Source organism: Balaenoptera acutorostrata, chromosome 5 (genome assembly GCF_949987535.1).
Source record: "Balaenoptera acutorostrata chromosome 5, mBalAcu1.1, whole genome shotgun sequence".
NCBI classification, from domain to species: Eukaryota; Metazoa; Chordata; class Mammalia; order Artiodactyla; family Balaenopteridae; genus Balaenoptera; species Balaenoptera acutorostrata.
In genome coordinates, this window is record NC_080068.1 from 76,322,228 (window position 1) to 76,340,766 (window position 18,539).

Here is an 18,539-nt window from a genome sequence, read left to right on the forward strand (position 1 = left end):
GGATTCTCCTGAATATGTTTAGGATATAATGTAGATATTATGATTCCAATTACGGCCTTACTTATAATCGTGATAAAAGTCGAGTCTGCAAAAGCATAATGGTTCAAAACCATATTACCATGCAACAGAATGATTTTGTGTCTTGTTCTCTTCTCCCTCCTACCTACCCACCCCTGCTTCTGTTACATAACCCCATACAGATGACAATTTTAGGAAAACATGTACTTGCTAAATATTAATTTATAAAATTGTAGGGTAAAATTTATTTTACTGTCTAGATTTATTCACTGGTCACAACTTTAAATATTATGCAAAAAAAATTTTTAATGTTAGTAACTACCTCAGTATGTCCCTAAGACTTTTGTTTTACCCACCTCAAGTGTTTTGAAGGAGAGATTAACTTTATAATCTCTGGATAGAGGATACGGTGACAGGAACCGTTTGAGTGACAGTATTGTGCTACATTGCTAACATAATCATTTAATCCTCCTATGAACCCTATTTTATGTGAGGCAGATGAGGCTCAGACATAAAATAATTTGCCCAGTGTTATGTAGAAGTGTCATAATCTGAATTTGAACACAGATCTGACTACAAAACCTGTTCCTTCTCCCCACAGTCTACCTTTTTGATTTCAGCAATAAAAATAGTAGCTAGAATGTTTGTGTGTGCATGAAGAGCCAGGCAGGGTCCTGAGTGCTTTCTACACATGCACTATCTCATTTAGTCTGCACACAATCCTGTGAAAGAAGGTAGGCAGCCAGAGTTAAGTAATCTGTCTAAGGTAACCATACCTCACAACTAAGGGACCTAAACTGTCTGTCTCTCACTCCATGGTCTGTACGACCAGTCACGATTCTGTAATGCCTTCCTTGATTAGACCCTGTGTTTTCAATATTATTGATTACCATGTTATAATGAGAAAAAGCTGTGTGATATCTAAGGCTAGGGTTGTTTGGTTGTAAAGAGAATTCTGTGAAGTCATTAATCATTTGTTATATGGAAAGTCCTAGATTTCTTTCAAGTCTTGGGCTTTGGTTGGAGTAGCATCAGACAGTGGGTATATGTGGCATCATACAGGATGAAATGATGAGAGACATGGAGAGGCTACGAGGGTCAGACCAGCTCCACCTCCAAAAACATATCCTGTATCATCTACTTCATCTCTGTCACCACTCTCTCACCCAGGCCCCGTTGTCTTTTACCTGAATTGTCACAGTAGCCTCAGAATGATCTTCCTGCCTAAAACTTTTCCGTGGATTCCTACCACATGAAGGATATGAATTCAGGTTCCTTATTGTTTCTCCCAGTCTGGCCGTGCCACTTCTTGTTTGATGGCTCCCCCTGTTCCCTGTCACTGGTCTTCATGTTCCTGGAAATGCCAAGCTCATTCCTGCCACCTTGGCTTTGCTCGTGCTCTTCCGCGGTTGGGTTTACACTGTCCTTTATCTTTTCGCATTGAGGACTCAGCTCAGCTTCCCAGTACCTCTCTTACCACTCAATAGAAAGCTGCAATAGCAGTAATGATAACAGCAACAACAATGAGAACAGCTAACGTTTACTGAGCTCTTACTGAATGCCAGGCATTGCTCTCTACATGTATTAACTACCAGGTCCTTCACAACCCCCCTCTGAGTTAGGTATTATTATCAACTCCATTATATAGATGCTGAAACTGAGGCGCAGAGAATTCTGCCAGTCATTTTATCAATCACCTGTTTTACTTCATCATACTTACCATGATCTGTAATTATCTTGCTTTCTTCTGGAAAATAAGTTCCTGAGAGAAGGGAACCTTATCTTATTTTAAGCTGTTTCTGCAGCTTTAAAAAAAAAAAATGCCTGGCACATAGTAGGCACTTAAATACGTTGAATGAATGAATGAGCAAATGAATGAGCTTATGAACAACAGGCCTTACTGATTGGGTCGTGATAAATTATGACAAGAAATGGAAAATTTCAGAGATGATGCTTCTGCTATAATTGTAGGAGAGGGCGCAAAGCCTTTCACCTTATCTATTGAGCATTTTTCTTCTCTGCTGCATTATACTGTGTGCATTTAAGCACGTGACTGTGAATCTGGACAGAGGAAGAAAGGAACGCTAAGTGTCAACATACTCGGTAACCCAGTAGACACTGGTCGGTGGGTGGGTGCCAGGTGGTTGCTGGCAACGGATTATAGTCACTACTTATCTTTTCAAATATGGAGATTCAGCCATGAGCACAAAGCACCATTTGACTTCGTGCCTGTGTTCTGGCTGCTGATTATGTGAAGCAGCTGTTACTCTGAAACATCTGGCTCAAGTAAGGAAATTTTTTTTTTTTTAATTTCCCTGTTCTTCTGAACAAATAAGGTATTGACTGTTTTCTTCCAGGTGCCCAGCGGATACTAATTTCGCAGGATGTTAAAGCCGAAAGAGAATTTCAGATTACGTATTCACCTACCTTTCCCATTTTACAAGGGAAGGGAATAACTCCCAGGGATTATGTGCACAGGATCACATAAGTAATTAGTGGAAGAACCAGAGCTTGCCTCACAACCACTCAGTGGGTTTAATAATCAGATGCTGTTCGGGGAGGATGAACCAAGTGTTCACTTCAGGGCCATGATTGAGGTGCTGTCCCATCAGCATCTTATGCTTTCTTGATAGTGAAAATTATTGTTGGAAGTTGAAATGGACAGCAGGAGGATGTTGCTTCTATATCCTTATTTAGTAATACAAAGTAATATCTCGTAGTACATTCAGTAGCTAAAAGCGATGTGTGACTCTTTATTTCCCTATACTGAAATTACTGATCCTTCAGAAGTCTAGAAGTAGCATTTGGTCATTTTATAACTAAGAATGCAGAATTTGGTCTGGTAAAATCCCCAGGTTGGTGTGTGCTTAGGAAATACTAAGTAATTTCATCATTAACTGAAATAAACCACAATTCAGAAAACAACTGCTTTTCTGCTGGGGGAAATAATAATCAAGTGGGATATTACAAACACAAAATATGGAATTTTCAGTATACCTGGAATTCTGAATTACAGAATCATTGTCTATACTATTTAGCCTTTCCTTATTTATTTCAATAAAAGCTAGTCCAGAGTAGTTCATTTTGGGAGACTGGTTTGATTCTGGCTGGCCTTAAATGGGAAAAGAATTTGAAAAAGAATAGGTACATGTATATGTATAACTGAATCATTTTGCTGTACACCTGAAACTAACACAACATTCTTAATCAACTATGCTCCAACATAAAATAAAAATTTTTTTAAATGGTAAAAGGAAACAGGTAAAACTAAAAAAAAAAAAAAAAAAAAAGACCTTATAGGGACTTCCCTGGTGGCGCAGTGGTTGAGAGTCCGCCTGCCAATTCAGGGGACATAGGTTCGATTCCTGGTCTGGGAAGATCCCACATGCCGCGGAGCAACTAAGCCCGTGTGCCACAACTACCGAGCCTGCGCTCTAGAGCCTGCAAGCCACAACTACTGAAGCCCACGTGCCACAACTACTGAAGCCTGTGCTCCGCAAAGAGAAGCCACCGCAATGAGAAGCCCGCACACCTCAACGAAGAGTAGCCCCTGCTCACTGCAACTAGAGAAAGCCCGTGTGCAGCAACAAAGACCCAACTCAGCCAAAAATAAATAAATTAAATAAATAAATTTATTTTAAAAAAAGACATTATAGAACTTGGAGAGTATAACATCAAAAGAAGCTGAGGTATTTCAGAAGGCACTGTTGAGCCCTTGCTCATTTCTAATCCTTAAAGGAATGGGTGTGTGAAGGTGGCTGCAGAGGTTTGCTCTGTAGAACTGTTAGTATCAGAAGAGTAATGATTCTTCAGTGGATGTCAAATGCCTGCCTGAGTGCTGAGGACACTGGGGTGAATGCCTGAGTGATTCTCCTGGAGAATCCAAAGCATGGGGAAGGACTGTGTATCTGGTAGCATGATCATCATGAGCTTGTGTGTCTGTACTTGGGGGCAATGTTGAGATGCCCCCAAGAACTTGGAAAGGGGGAAAATGAGTTTGCCTTCTTACTTCTGTGTAAGATCAGCACATGATAGGAGCAGAGCCACCTGCATGAGGGGCAAATTTGTTCCTAGGCCTGCAGGTTTTCATTGTAATCCCATTGGCAGATAAAATGTCAGTTTGAATTTCGAGATGGAAATGTTCTGGAAAAGGGTGAGTCCGGGAGGTAAACGTTGGCAGCACTCTTCTCAGCTCTGTGGAGGGAAAGAGAAGTGTTGGTGGACAGATTTGGTATCATGGCCCCATTGCCAGGGTATTCCAACAGACTTTGGAGTTTTTGGTCTGACAGTGCCCCGACCCCTGTTGTGGAATTGGGTGCATCAGGCTGTGCTGGCCCGATGCCATTAGACTCATATCACCTAACTACCAGTGGGTTGCCTCAGTGCTCACCAGACACCATCACTTGGTCTCTGGACTTTCTACATAGGCCACCAGGGGAGAATTCAATTAATTATGGGAACTCAGTTACTCTAGTTCCTGTGGCAATTATTTCTCTAGTAATAAACTTACTAATTGTCATTTTGGATTTATGCATCAGTCTTACAGGCTTGGATAACCTGTGTCTACTTCTAAGAGAAGGATCTGTTCTTGATATATTGTTAAGTATGTTTTTGCTCATTTCTTAATTCATTAGACACTGAGTGCTTACTGTGAGCCAGAGGTGTACTATTCAGATAACTCTCAGGGTAACAGGGGAAGCAGATGAATTAACAATTACAAGATAAGGAATGACCACTCTGGACATTACTTTGGAGGCAGTGTGCCAGCCTCCCATTTCTATAAGCTTCCACATACGAATTTATCATTATTTACTTCTATTAACTATTTAGGTATAATAGGTTGTTGTGTACCTAACAAATATTAGTCATTTTGTTAAGTACTTAGCGTAAATTCTTCCATTTAATAGCAACTATTCCGTATAAAATTTCTATAAGATTTTATAGACTGGGAAACTGAAGCCTAATGAGAGTAAGTAACTACTTAAAGTCACGTTTTATTCTTGGCTTTGCTGTTTGCCAGCTGCTGTCCGTTTGACTATACTTGATAAGGGGTTTGAACGTGTTCCAAGGTGGGCATCAGAGTTCACTCTGGACCATCTCAGTACTAACCCAGGGAGCATGGGTCACTGAGGGAATCCCAGAAGCAGTCACCCAGACCCCCTGAAGTCCATTTCCATTAAATGTGGGAGTATCCTGTGCCTTCTTTGTGCAACTCTTGTGCTAAGAAAAGCTGCGAGAGATGGTCAAGAGCCTGATTAAGATCTGTTTCTTTCTGTTGGCACTCTTTACCTTTTGCATGACTTCAGGACAAAGAAGGCTCACCTGACCTTCGGGGAATACTCCGTGAGAACTGTTAATGGATACATGGCCTCACTCTCCTCCACTGTGTTCTGTGAGGGGATGACACACGAGCTGTCTCCGTTCTCAGTAGTCCTTAGAAGGCAGGACAAGTGGATTAAAAGCTACTAGTGAATTTTAATGACTTACGTGACCAAGCCCTCTAAATTACTAAACAAATCCCAAGGGACACAGCCTCCCTCCTTAAAACAAAGGCAGACCACGTATGGGAAGGAATAGCAAGGGTACAGTCTAAGTTTTACCTCCACTGGGGCAGAGTCAGTGGGGGGGATTCTCCCTTTGGTTGCCTTCGCCACCACTGTACATCAATCCCTCACTGAAGGCATTGCCCAGGTGTGAACACAGAGGTCTTCATCTGGTCATCATAACTGTCGAAGGGGGCAGTTTGCAGAGAACATTTTTTTTTTAATTGTATTTATTTATTTATTTTTGAATTTTATTTTATTTTTTTATACAGCAGGTTCTTATTATTTATCCATTTTATACATATTGGTGTATATATGTCAATCCCAATCTCCCAATTCATCACACCACCACCCCTCCCCCTGCCACTTTCCCCCCTTGGTGTCCATACATTTGTTCTCTACATCTGTGTCTCAATTTCTGCCCTGCAAACCAGTTCATCTGTACCATTTTTCTAGGTTCCACATATATGTGTTAATATACGATATTTGTTTTTCTCTTTCTGACTTACTTCACTCTGTATGACAGTCTCTAGATCCATCCACGTCTCTACAAATGACCCAATTTCGTTCCTGTTTATGGCTGAGTAATATTCCATTGTATATATGTACCACATCTTCTTTATTCATTCGTCTGTCGATGGGCATTTGGGTTGCTTCCATGACCTGGCTATTGTAAATAGTGCTGCAATGAACATTGGGGTGCATGTGTCTTTTTGAATTCTGGTTTTCTCTGAGTGTATGCCCAGTAGTGGGATTGCTGGGTCATATGGTAATTCTATTCTTAGTTTTTTAAGGAACCTCCATACTGTTCTTCATAGTGGCTGTATCAATTTATATTCCCACCAACAGTGCAAGAGGGTTCCCTTTTCTCCACACCCTCTCCAGCATTTATTATTTGTAGATTTTCTGATGATGCCCATTCTAACTGATGTGAGGTGATATCTCATTGTAGTTTTGATTTGCATTTCTCTAATAATTAGTGATGTTTAGCAGATTTCATGTGCTTCTTGGCCATCTGTATGTCTTCTTTGGAGAAATGTCTATTTAGGTCTTCTGCCCATTTTTGGATTGGGTTGTTTGTTTTTTTAATATTGAGCTGCATGAGCTGTTTATATATTTTGGAGATTAATCCTTTGTCCGTTGATTCGTTTGCAAATATTTTCTCCCATTCTGAGGGTTGTCTTTTCGTCTTGTTTGTAGTTTTCTTTGCTTTGTAAAAGCTTTTAAGTTTCATTAGGTCCCATTCGCTTATTTTTGTTTTCATTTCCATTACTCTAGGAGGTGGGTCAAAAAAGATCTTGCTGTGATTTATGTCAAAGAGTGTTCTTCCTATGTTTTCCTCTAAGAGTTTTATGGTGTCCAGTCTTATATTTAGGTCTCTAATACATTTTGAGTTTATTTTTGTGTATGGTGTTAGGGAGTGTTCTAATTTCATTCTTTTACATGTAGCTGTCCAGTTCTCCCAGCACCACTTACTGAATAGACTGTCTTTTCTCCATTGTATGTCCTTGACTCCTTTGTCATAGATTAGTTGACCATAGGTGCGTGGGTTTATTTCTGGGCTTTCTATCCTGTTCCATTGACATATATCTCTGTTTTTGTGCCAGTACCATATTGTCTTGATTACTGTAGCTCTGTAGTATAGCCTGAAGTCAGGGAGCCCGATTCCTCCAGCTCCATTTTTTTTCCTCAAGACTGCTTTGGCTATTCAGGGTGTTTTGTGTCTCCGTACAAATTTTAAGATTTTTTTTGTTCTAGATCCGTAAAAAATACCATTGGTAATTTGTTAGGGATTGCATTGAATCTGTAGATTGCCTTGGGTAGTATAGTCATTTTCACAATATTGATTCTTCCAATCCAAGAACATGGTACATCTCTCCATCTATTTGTATCATCTTTAATTTCTTTCATCAGTGTCTTATAGTTTTCTGAGTACAGGTCTTTTGTCTCCCTAGGTAGGTTTATTCCTAGGTATTTTATTCTTTTTGTTGCAATGGTAAATGGGAGTGTTTCCTTAATTTCACTTTCAGATTTTTCATCATTAATATATAGGAATGCAAGAGGTTTCTGTGCATTAATTTTGTATCCTGCAACTTTACCAAATTCATTGATTAGCTCTAGTAGTTTTCTGGTGGCATCTTTAGGATTCTCTAGGTGTAGTATCACATCATCTGCAAACAGTGACAGTTTTACTTCTTTTCCAATTTGTATTCCTTTTATTTCTTTTTGTTCTCTGATTGCCATGGCTAGGACTTCCAAAACTATGTTGAATAATAGTGGTGAGAGTGGACATCCTTGTCTTGTTCCTGATCTTAGAGAAAATGCTTTCAGTTTTTCATCATTCAGAATGATGTTTGCTGTGGGTTTGTCATATATGGCCTTTATTACTTAGAGGTCGGTTCCCTCTATGCCCACTTTCTGGAGAGTTTTTGTCAGAAATGGGTGTTGAATTTGGTCAAAAGCTTTTTCTGCATCTACTGAGATGATCATATGGTTTTTATTCTTCAGTTTGTTAATATGGTGTATCACATTGATTTGCGTATATTGAAGAATCCTTGCATCCCTGGGATAAATCCCACTTGATCATGGTGTATGATCCTTTTAATGTGTTGTTGGATTCTGTTTGCTAGTATTTTGTTGAGGATTTTTGCATTTATGTTCATGAGTGATATTGGTCTGTAATTTTCTTTTTTTGTAGTATCTTTGTCTGGTTTTGGTATCAGGGTGATGGTGGCCTCATAGAATGAGTTTGGGAGTGTTCCTTCCTCTGCATTTTGGAACAGTTTGAGAAGGATGGGTTTTAGCTCGTCTCTAAATGTTTGATAGAATTCACCTGTGAAGCCATCTGGTCCTGGACTTTTGTTTGTTGGAAGATTTTTAATCACAGTTTCAATTTCAGTGCTTGTGATTGGTCTGTTCATATTTTCTGTTTCTTCCTGGTTCAGTCTTGGAAGGTTATACCTTTCTAAGAATTTGTCCATTTCTTCCAGGTTGTCCATTTTATTGCCATAGAGTTGCTTGTAGTAGTCTCTTAGGATGCTTTGTATTGCTGCGGTGTCTGTTTTAACTTCCCCGTTTTCATTTCTAATTTTAATGATTTGAGTCCTCTCCCTCTTTTTCCTGATGAGTCTGGCTAATGGTTTATCAATTTTGTTTATCTTCTCAAAGAACCAGCTTTTGGTTTCATTGATCTTTGCTATTGTTTTCTTTGTTTCTATTTCATTTAGTTCTGCTCTGATCTTTATGATTTCTTTCCTTCTCCTAAATTTGGGTTTTGTTTGTTCTTCTTTCTCTAGTTCTTTTAGGTGTAAGATTAGGTTGTTTATTTGAGCTGTTGTTTCTTGAGGTAGGATTGTATTCCTATAAACTTCCCTCTTAGAACTGCTTTTGCTGCCTCCCATAGGTTTTGGATCATCGTGTTTTCATTGTTATTTGTCTCTAGGTATTTTTTGATTTCCTCTTTGATTTCTTCAACAATCTCTTGGTTATTTGGTAACGTATTCTTTAGCCTCCATGTGTTTGTGTTTTTACTTTTTTTTCCCTGTAACTGATTTCTAATCTCATAGCATTGTGGTCAGAAAAGATGCTTGATATGATTTCAATTTTCTTAAATTTACTGAGGCTTCATTTGTGACCCCAGATGTGATCTATCCTGGAGAATGTTCCGTGCACACTAGAGAAGAAAGTGTAATCTGCTGTTTTTGGATGGAATGTCCTATAAATATCAATTAAATCTATCTGGTGTGTTGTTTCATTTAAAGCTTCTGTTTCCTTATTTATTTTCATTTTGGGTGATCTGTCCATTGGTGTAAGTGAGGTGTTAAAGTCCCCCAGTATTATTGTGTTACTGTCGATTTCCTCTTTTATAGCTGTTAGCAGTTGCCTTATGTATTGAGGTGCTCCTATGTTGGGTGCATATATATTGATAATTGTTATATCTTCTTCTTGGATTGATCCCTTGATCATTATGTAGTGTCCTTCCTTGTCTCTTGTAACCTTCTTTATTTTAAAGTCTATTTTATCTGATATGAGTATTGCTACTCCAGCTTTCTTTTGATTTCCATTTGCATGGAATATCTTTTTTCATCCCCTCACTTTCAGTCTGTATGTGTCCCTAGGTCTGAAGTGGGTCTTTTGTAGACAGCATATATATGGGTCTTGTTTTTATCCATTCAGCGAGCCTGTGTCTTTTGGTTGGAGCATTTAATCCATTCACGTCTAAGGTAATTATCGACATGTATGTTCCTATTACCATTTTCTTGACTGTTTTAGGTTGGTTTTTGTAGGTCCTTTACTTCTCTTGTGTTTCCCACTTAGAGAAGTTCCTTTAGCATTTGTTGTAGAGCTGGTTTGGTGGTGCTGAATTCTCTTAGCTTTTGCTTGTCTGTAAACCTTTTCATTTCTCCATGGAATCTGAATGAGATCCTTGCCAGGTAGAGTAATCTTGGTTGTAGGTTCTTCCCTTTCATCACTTTAAATATGTCATGCCACTCCTTTCTGGCTTGTAGAGTTTCTGCTGAGAAATCAGCTGTTAAGCTTATGGGAGTTCCCTTGTATGTTATTTGTCTTTTTTCCCTTGTTGCTTTCAATAATTTTTCTTTGTCTTTATTTTTTGCCAATTTGATTACTATGTGTCTCGGCATGTTTCTCCTTGGGTTAATCCTGTGTGGGACTCTCGGCGCTTCCTGGACTTGGGTGGCTGTTTCCTTTCCCATGTTAGGGAAGTTTTCGACTATAATCTCTTCAAATATTTTCTCTGGTCCTTTCTCTCTCTCTTCTCCTTCTGGGACCCCTATAATGCGAATGTTGTTGCATTTATTGTTGTCCCAGAGGTCTCTTAGGCTGTCTTCATTTCTTTTCATTCTTTTTTGTTTAGTCTGTTCCACAGCAGTGAATTCCACCATTCTGTCTTCCAGGTCACTTATCCGTTCTTCTGCCTCAGTTATTCTGCTACTGATTCTCTCTAGTGTATTTTTCATTTCAGCTATTGCATTGTTCATCTCTGTTTGTTTGTTCTTTAATTTTTCTAGGTCTCTGTTAAACATTTCTTGCATCTTCTCGATCTTTGCCTCCATTCTTTTTCCGAGGTCCTGGATCATCCTCACTATCGTTATTCTGATTTCCTTTTCTGGAAGGTTGCCTATCTCCACTTCATTTAGTTGTTTTTCTGGGGTTTTATCTTATTCCTTCATCTGGTACATAGCCCTCTGCCTTTTCGTCTTGAGTGTCTTTCTGTGAATGTGGTTTTTGTTCCACCGGCTGCAAGAGTGTAGTTCTCCTTGCTTCTGCTATCTGCCCTCTGGTGGATTAGGCTATCTAAGAGGCTTGTGCAGGTTTCCTGATGGGAGGTACTGGTGGTGGGTAGAGCTGGCTGTTGCTCTGGTGGGCAGAGTTCAGTAGAACTTTAATCCGCTTGTCTGCTGATGGGTGGGGCTGGGTTCCCTCCCTGTTGGTTATTTGGCCTGAGGCGACCCAACACTGGAGCCTACCCAGGCTCTTTGGTGGGGCTCATGGCAGACTCTGGGAGGTCTCACGCCAAGGAGTACTTCCCAGAACTTCTGCTGCCCGTGTTCTTGTCCCCAAGGTGAGCCACAACCACCCCCCGCCTCTGCAGGAGACCCTTCAACACTAGCAGGTAGGTCTGGTTCAGTCTCCTATGGGGTCACTGCTCCTTACCCTCGGTCCCCATGCGCACACTACTTTGTGTGTGCCCTTCAGGAGTGGAGTCTCTGTTTCCCCCAGTCCTGTCGAAGTCCTGTAATCAAATCCCACTAGCCTTCAAAGTCTGATTCTCTAGGAATTCCCCTTCCCATTGCCGGACCCCCAGGTTAGGAAGCCTGACGTGGGGCTCAGAACCTTCGCTCCAGTGGGTGGACTTGTGTGGTATAAGTGTTCTCCAGTTTGTGAGTCACCCACCCAGCAGTCACGCGATTTGATTTTATTGTGATTGCACCCCTCCTACCATCTCATTGTGGCTTCTCCTTTGTCTTTGGATGTGGGGTATCTTTTTTGGTGAGTTCCAGCATCTTCCTGTCAATGATTGTTCAGCAGTTAGTTGTGATTCTGGTGCTCTTGCAAGGGGGAGTGAGAGCACGTCCTTCTACTCCGCCACCTTGAACCAATCTCCTGCAGAGAACATTTTTAAAAGAAAAAAAAAAGAAGCATAAAAACAGAGTTGTCTGGTGCATATTGATCGGTTATAGGGGATGTGTTCACCTCTAACCCAGAAGTATGAAACCAAAATTTAAGGAAAGAGGCGATTCCAATCCCTTTTTCCTAGGAGGGTCCTTTGCCCCATAGAAATTCTTGAATACAGATTCATATGTGATGGGGAGAGGTGATGTCCAAGTTTACCTGGCAGCATTTGAAACCCCAGTATAAATGGATGTGTCAGGTCCTCAGCTGAGAACATCCAGTTATGTAAAGTAAGTACAACTTGAGGAAATCAGTTCAAAGCAGAGTGGAGAGCTGGTTTTCTTGAGGCACCTTGTCCAGTTGAGGTACTGTAAACAGTACACTACGGTCATTGTGCTGTCATCAAGGAAAATCTAATAAAAGATTTCTAAGAATTTTAATATTGCTGTGCCTCTGTTTGATAACCCATGGCTTAGTCTGTTCAGGCTGCTTTAATAAAATACTATAGACTGCCTGGTTTATGAATAACAAATTTACTTCTCATAATTCTGGAGCCTGGGAAGTCCAAGATCAAGGCACTGGCAGATTAGGTGTGTGGTGAGGGGCCGCCTTCTGGTTCGTAGAGGACCATCTTCTTGCTGTGTCCTCACATGTGTGTGTGTGGGGGGGGTGAGGGATCTCTCTGGGGCCTCTTTTAAAAGGGGCACTAATCCCTCTTATGAGGATTCCACCATCATGACCTAATCACCTCGAAGAAATTTCTCCTCCTAATACCATCACATCCAGGGTTAGGATTTCAACAGATGGATTTTGGAGGAGACATAAACATTCAGTCTTTAGCAATCCCTATGTGGAATTTTGATTGTATACACTAGGGAGGAAAGTTTGTGTTGCGTCTAAAGCATGGTGTAGTGACAGATAATTATTAACCATGTGACCATGGGCAAAGCTGCTAATGTGTCTAAAACTGCAAAATGAGTGTGACAGTGCCTAATTTGGATCCATGTGACCTCCGAAGTGATGAGTATAAAATGTGGCTCTCATCCTGTACCTCTCTCCTTGGCAAGCTTTCAGTGGCTCACTACCAACGAGAGGATGTGATCCAGACTTCTTCACAAGCATGAGAGGTCCTTTTAAACCTGGCCTGGGTGCTTTTTCAGCACTGTATCTCACCTGTCTTTACCTGGCCTTTTGTGTATTCTTCAGCGGTGTTGTCCTGTTTGCACTGCCCTGCACACAACTACACTGTTTCTCACCTTCCCGGTCTCTATGCTCATGTTCCCCACCTTTGTAGGAAGCTCCTATGATTTTCTGGTTTCATAGGGTAACGGAACCCCACAGGCAAGCTTTTATTGTACAAGTTGTTACCAGCACGTGGCTGTCATCGGTTTCTTTATCAGTGGGTGGAGAATCATTTGCTTGCTCTCAAAGAAATGGGCACATAACCAGTCCTTTGTCATTTAGTTTTTATTTATTTGGCAAACATTTATTGAGTACCTGCTCTTTGTTAGTACTGGTACTGGAAGGTAAGTAGCACGTCAGCTATGGCCCCAGAGAGTTCCATTCTGGTAGGGGACAGATTCACGGGACAGGGGAGGTACAGAGGCCTGTGGGAACATAGTGAAGGTGCACTGACTTTAGCACCAGAGAATACTTCAGAAGAGACCCCTGTTGGCAGGTCTTTTGGGAGGAGTTGACACTGAGTAGGCAGAAAAGAGAAGAAAAGTGGGTATTTGAGATAAAGTACTGTTGGTGACTCGAGGAAAGGGGTAAGGGACTGATTTAATTCAGTCTCATTTAATTCTCACTAGAAAGTAAAATAAGCAGTTTAAAATTTTTTCTGTTCTTCTAGAAGCTGTGTGTATTTTTAAAAGTGTTGTCAACATTGCAGCAAGGTGTTACCCAGTTGAAATTGCCTGTATCTATTTACTATTTACGTTGTTTCAGTGATGGTGAGGTGACTTGATCTTAAGAGACTTAACATCATTCATAAACATAAATTCTAATTACTGGAAAGATTAAGATGATCATAGTGAGTTAGATCATTGTGGTGGTTGCCTATTTAAACCTTAATGTTTATCTTTTTCTCTGTTTTTATTCACAAAGAAAAAGCAAAACCAGAAAAGCATTAAATGTGTATGCTTAAATTTTCAGAATGTATTGTCATTACCTCTGTCTTGTTAGTCTTATCTACAAGTGTAAACCGTTTTAGAATTTTGTGTTACTTTTGGACATATTTTTATGTAATGGAAGGAAATAAGTTGAACATTTCTGGGGAAAAGATGGGTACAAATTAAAAATTGATGTTACTGTTTTTGAAATGGGTCAGCTTTTACATGACTGTTGAGTGCTGCCTTTTAAATTTAGTAGAAATGTTAAATGTGGGGATTTTTCCTTTTATTAGAACAGAAGCAACACCAATAACAGGGAAGCAGATAGCTTTTAACAGATTTTAGGCTCTAGGATAGTTATGAAATGTGTTTTTGGTCTGGATAATAAAATGAAACATTTCTTATCAAATAAGACTCTCTCTCTCTTTAAGGTTATGAGAAGACTGATGATGTTTCAGAGAAGACTTCACTGGCTGACCAGGAGGAAGTAAGGACTATATTCATCAACCAGCCCCAGCTGACAAAATTCTGCAATAACCATGTCAGGTAAGAACTACCAAAGAATGCTTGGGACTAGCTATTACAGCAGAACTTGGGAGGACATCTCCCCTGCCAGACCAAAATGAAAATGCTTGCAAGGAGCTTTCAGTTAAATCAGTTTAATATTTAAGAGCTTACTGGAGGCAGTGTGAATCAGCTGTTTCTCCATGTTCTAGCCAAGAAGGAGATGTTAATAAGAATCTAGAAGCAGCAAGGAGAAGAAAGGCTAAGCAGCCATATGTATGCTACCAATTCTAGTTTCAGTATCTGAATAATGAAAACTGTTCATGGGTATATGCCTTTGTCTTAAACCTGTTAATAGACCCATGAACTGTTGTTTTTGATTAACAAGTTTTCACCTTTTAAAAGAAGTCTTTGCAATTCTTCACTTAGAACTCCTTTTTGTTAAATAGTCTTTAAATATTGGCTTTCGATACTTGCAAAATTCCGTACAGTGTCGAGGAATGGAAGGTGTGAGAATTACTTCACTGTTCTATTTTCATTCCAACAATAATGTAAAACTATTGCTGTTATAAGCACTATTCACTAAGTGGCCTCCGGAACCAAGTGAACACCAGCCCCCTTCCCGCCACACGTCAGCCCAGTAGTTCTCTGGTGACAAAACTCCTAGATTTGTGAAATGACCGGTTAAAATTAATATTTACACCTTCAAATTCTACAGTAACTTTTCTGAGCTGAAGGAGTGTGGCATGTGTCCCTTTAATCCCCTTTCTATTTAATTAACAAGAGGAAGATTGGATATTTCTGAGACCTAAATGATGATATCTTCCTGATTGTGGACATATCTGATGTGTTTGGTGTGGAGTCCTAGCCAAGTTTCTAGAGGAGCCATGAAGAAAATTCAGACAGAACCCCACAAAACTCCCCATTTCTCTGACGTTATCCAGGGAAGTCCCTCTGTTTGATGTTTCTGGTCTTGCTCAAATTGCTGATTTTTTTTTTGCAAGATTTTATTTTCTATTAACATATTATACACTATCTTAACGAAAGGTGCTCTTCTTTGTAAGCTGTTGCTAGTAATGATAACAGGACGATTGGCCAAAGAGAACAAAAGATATTGTGCAGAAAATTAAACTCTTACTATTTAGACAGTTCCTTTCACTCCTTTTCTTTGAGGTTAATGACCATTTGCAGTATTCTCCCGATTTAAAACAGAGGGCATTTGTTCATCATTTAATTTTTTATATGGCGATAATGGAATTTTGTAAACATGGGTGTTAATTGTGGAGTAATTAACTTTTATGCTACTTTTCATTTTTGTTTTCTAGCACTGCAAAATATAACGTAATCACATTCCTTCCGAGATTTCTCTACTCTCAGTTCAGAAGAGCCGCTAATTCATTTTTTCTCTTTATTGCACTGCTTCAGGTAAAGTCATGTTGTAAAACCTTAGCTCAAAATCATGTGTTCAGATACTAATAAATGTTTTTCTTAAGCCCATGACCAATTTTTTGAAGCTTATCTAAGCACAGAGAGATAAGCTGGTTTGGTGGGCATTTCCAGCTCCTGCTGCAAGCTGAGTTAGAATACTGCTGCTACCTTGTCAAGCCTTTTGATTCATTTTTTTTTTTGATTCATTTTTATCAACTTATTTTAAACATTCTGTAAATTTAATGTGGCGGGGACTGTTCATTTTGGGTTGTAAAGGGGGACGGGACATTTTCTTAAACTAGTAAGTTATTTTAGTAACAGTAACATTGTCAATTCTGAACCTTAGAATGTAAGTTACCATTTTAAAATTTTTTCATTTTGTATTTGGGTTAGTTGTAATTAGGAAAAAAAGTTTCATTTTATTAAAAAGTAGTCTATGTTCATGCAAAAAGCATAAGAAAACACAACAAAGAAAAAATTTTATAACTTATTATTCCACCACCACCAAGAGGCAATTACTGTCTTAAAATTTGGGTGTTTATCCTTCTGGTCTTTTTTTTTTTTTTTTTTTTTTTCATCCCAAGCATTGTTAATTGACTTACTTTGCAAAAAGAGGATCTTAGAGTATATATGTCTTATCATCTGCTTTATCCATATAATAATGTGTGGATATTTTCCCGTGTGATTCACTGTGTTTCTAAAATAACATCCTTAATGGTTGTGTGAAATTTTAGTATATGGACATGCTGTAATTTAGTTAACCAGTCCCCCTTTGTAGGTGTTAGTCCTACACACAACTGCTTTCCATGAAGCTAATTAACCCTCTCTCCCAGCTACATACTAGATACAAGCAAATTACCTCACGCAGTGTTAGTCTACCAAGATGGTAAAATCAATGAAGCATATTTTAAGAAGCTCCAAGCCTTTGTTGTTTTTAAATGTATTATAAACCTTCTAGTTCTTACTGAATTTCTCGTCCTTTTTTTCTCTTCCGATAGCAAATACCTGATGTATCACCAACAGGTCGCTACACAACACTGGTTCCTCTCTTATTTATTTTATCTGTGGCAGCTGTCAAAGAGATAATAGAAGATATTGTAAGTATTTGTTTTTTTCATAAATAAATGTAACTCTGTTATTTTTATATACGTATTTTAAAAAATTAGTTTCTTCCTAAGTTGTTTAATTCTTGACACAGACTGTTTAAAATACCCATTCAACTTAAAAGTATTTAAAATATGCTCCCATCCCTAGAGTTAATTCCTCTTGACTGCTATAGGATTAATATTACAGAATGCTTATTACATGACCTCTTAGGTTTGTACCTTTGTAATGAAATAAATTAATTTGAATGTAGTAATTGGCTTGGAGAGAAAACTATATTTGCACACTGTTTTCAAGTATGCTCAATTTTCAATGTGAACATTATTTCAGGTTAAACATGGTAACCTCCAAATTCCCTAAATGTAGAGTTTTTTGTATTTTTTTATTTTTTCATTTATATGCCACAGTTTTCACCTTATTAAATACCTTTGATTCCTTTTCATCTTATTTTAGTAGTTCTGTTTCCTTTTTTTAAAAGAAAATAACAGCAAATTTGCTATTTTTATTATTCTGTAGTAGTAGAGAAAAGGGGGAATCAGTTTCCCCTTTATAAAATAAGTTGCCCAAAATAAAATCAGACTTTTCTTTTTCCTGTTTCACCGTTATTTTAACCACTTTAGTTGAGGAAGCTAATTTTTTTTTTTCTGTGCCCTTTAAATACATTGCCTGTCTGAAATGATCATCTGTCAAGCCTTAGGCAAGTCAGATGGTAAGACAAGGAAAGGCTGAGACATTCTTTAGAAAGCTCCAATTTAAAGTTGTACAAACATTGATATTATTTTTGTAAAGAATCAAATTGGGATCTCATGAAGAACACATGAGCTGTAACATCACTAGGCATATTAGAAATGGGTCAACTGACCATTTAGATCATCAACCTCAAAAACATCCAAGTGTCTAGGGGTACAAACAGAGGGTGTGTGTGTGTGTGTGTGTGTAAAACATCATAGTCCTCTAGCTGGAAATGACATACTTGCCAGGGACCACTAGCTGAAAATTTAAGGGACTCTCTTCTCACCTGTATCACTCCACACAGACTTACCATCCTTTAAATTGTACTTGCACTTGGCAGTCCTTAAGGATTGGTCTTTACTACAGTTTTGTCTCTTTCTTTGCCTTATGTATATTCCCCTTTCTTTCTTTGTTTAACCTAATTTTCATTGAACATCTCTTATTTGCTAGGCATTGTGCTGTCATTTTTACAAATTTTTAAAAATTTAATTCATTCAGTAACTTTGCAAGTTAGATTTTTAGCCTCATTTTAAAGGTAAGAAAGCTGAGGCTTAGAGAGTTTGTGTAACTTGTGCAAGAAATCAATGGAATCAGAATTCCACCCCATCCAGTGTTCTTCCTCTGTATTATTGTAGCAAGTCACCAACAATAATATTAATAACATTTATTGAGCTTCTGGGTTCCATGTACTTGCTCTGTGTCCTTTTAACTTATTAAATCTTATAACAACTTTAAAGATTATTGGTATTATCCCCATTTTAAAGATGAGGGAGAGGAGGCACAGAGGGGTAAATTAACTTGCCCAAGGTCACAGAGCTAATAAGGCTGTTTGGTTCCAGAGCCCCTGCCTTATAATCACTGCTCTAAACTGCCTTTCCTTTTTTTTCCCTTTTCCCTAGCAAAACTATAAACTCTCTAGCTATGGTTTCTAGTATCTCTCTCTATGAAAATACATGGTAAATAA

At 38.8% G+C, this 18,539-nt stretch overlaps 1 protein-coding gene across 3 annotated transcripts in view; it reads left to right on the forward strand.

Moving 5' to 3' along the window:
* ATP8A1 (ATPase phospholipid transporting 8A1) overlaps nucleotides 1-18,539 on the forward strand; it is a 233,779-nt gene that overhangs the window by 21,727 nt on the left and 193,513 nt on the right. For all 3 annotated transcript variants that reach the window (XM_007178756.3, XM_007178757.3, XM_007178755.3), the window contains exons 2-4: nucleotides 14,239-14,353; nucleotides 15,637-15,736; nucleotides 16,738-16,836. In XM_007178756.3, coding sequence (XP_007178818.1) covers nucleotides 14,239-14,353; nucleotides 15,637-15,736; nucleotides 16,738-16,836 — 314 coding nt within the window. The remainder of the gene's footprint in view (nucleotides 1-14,238; nucleotides 14,354-15,636; nucleotides 15,737-16,737; nucleotides 16,837-18,539) is intronic.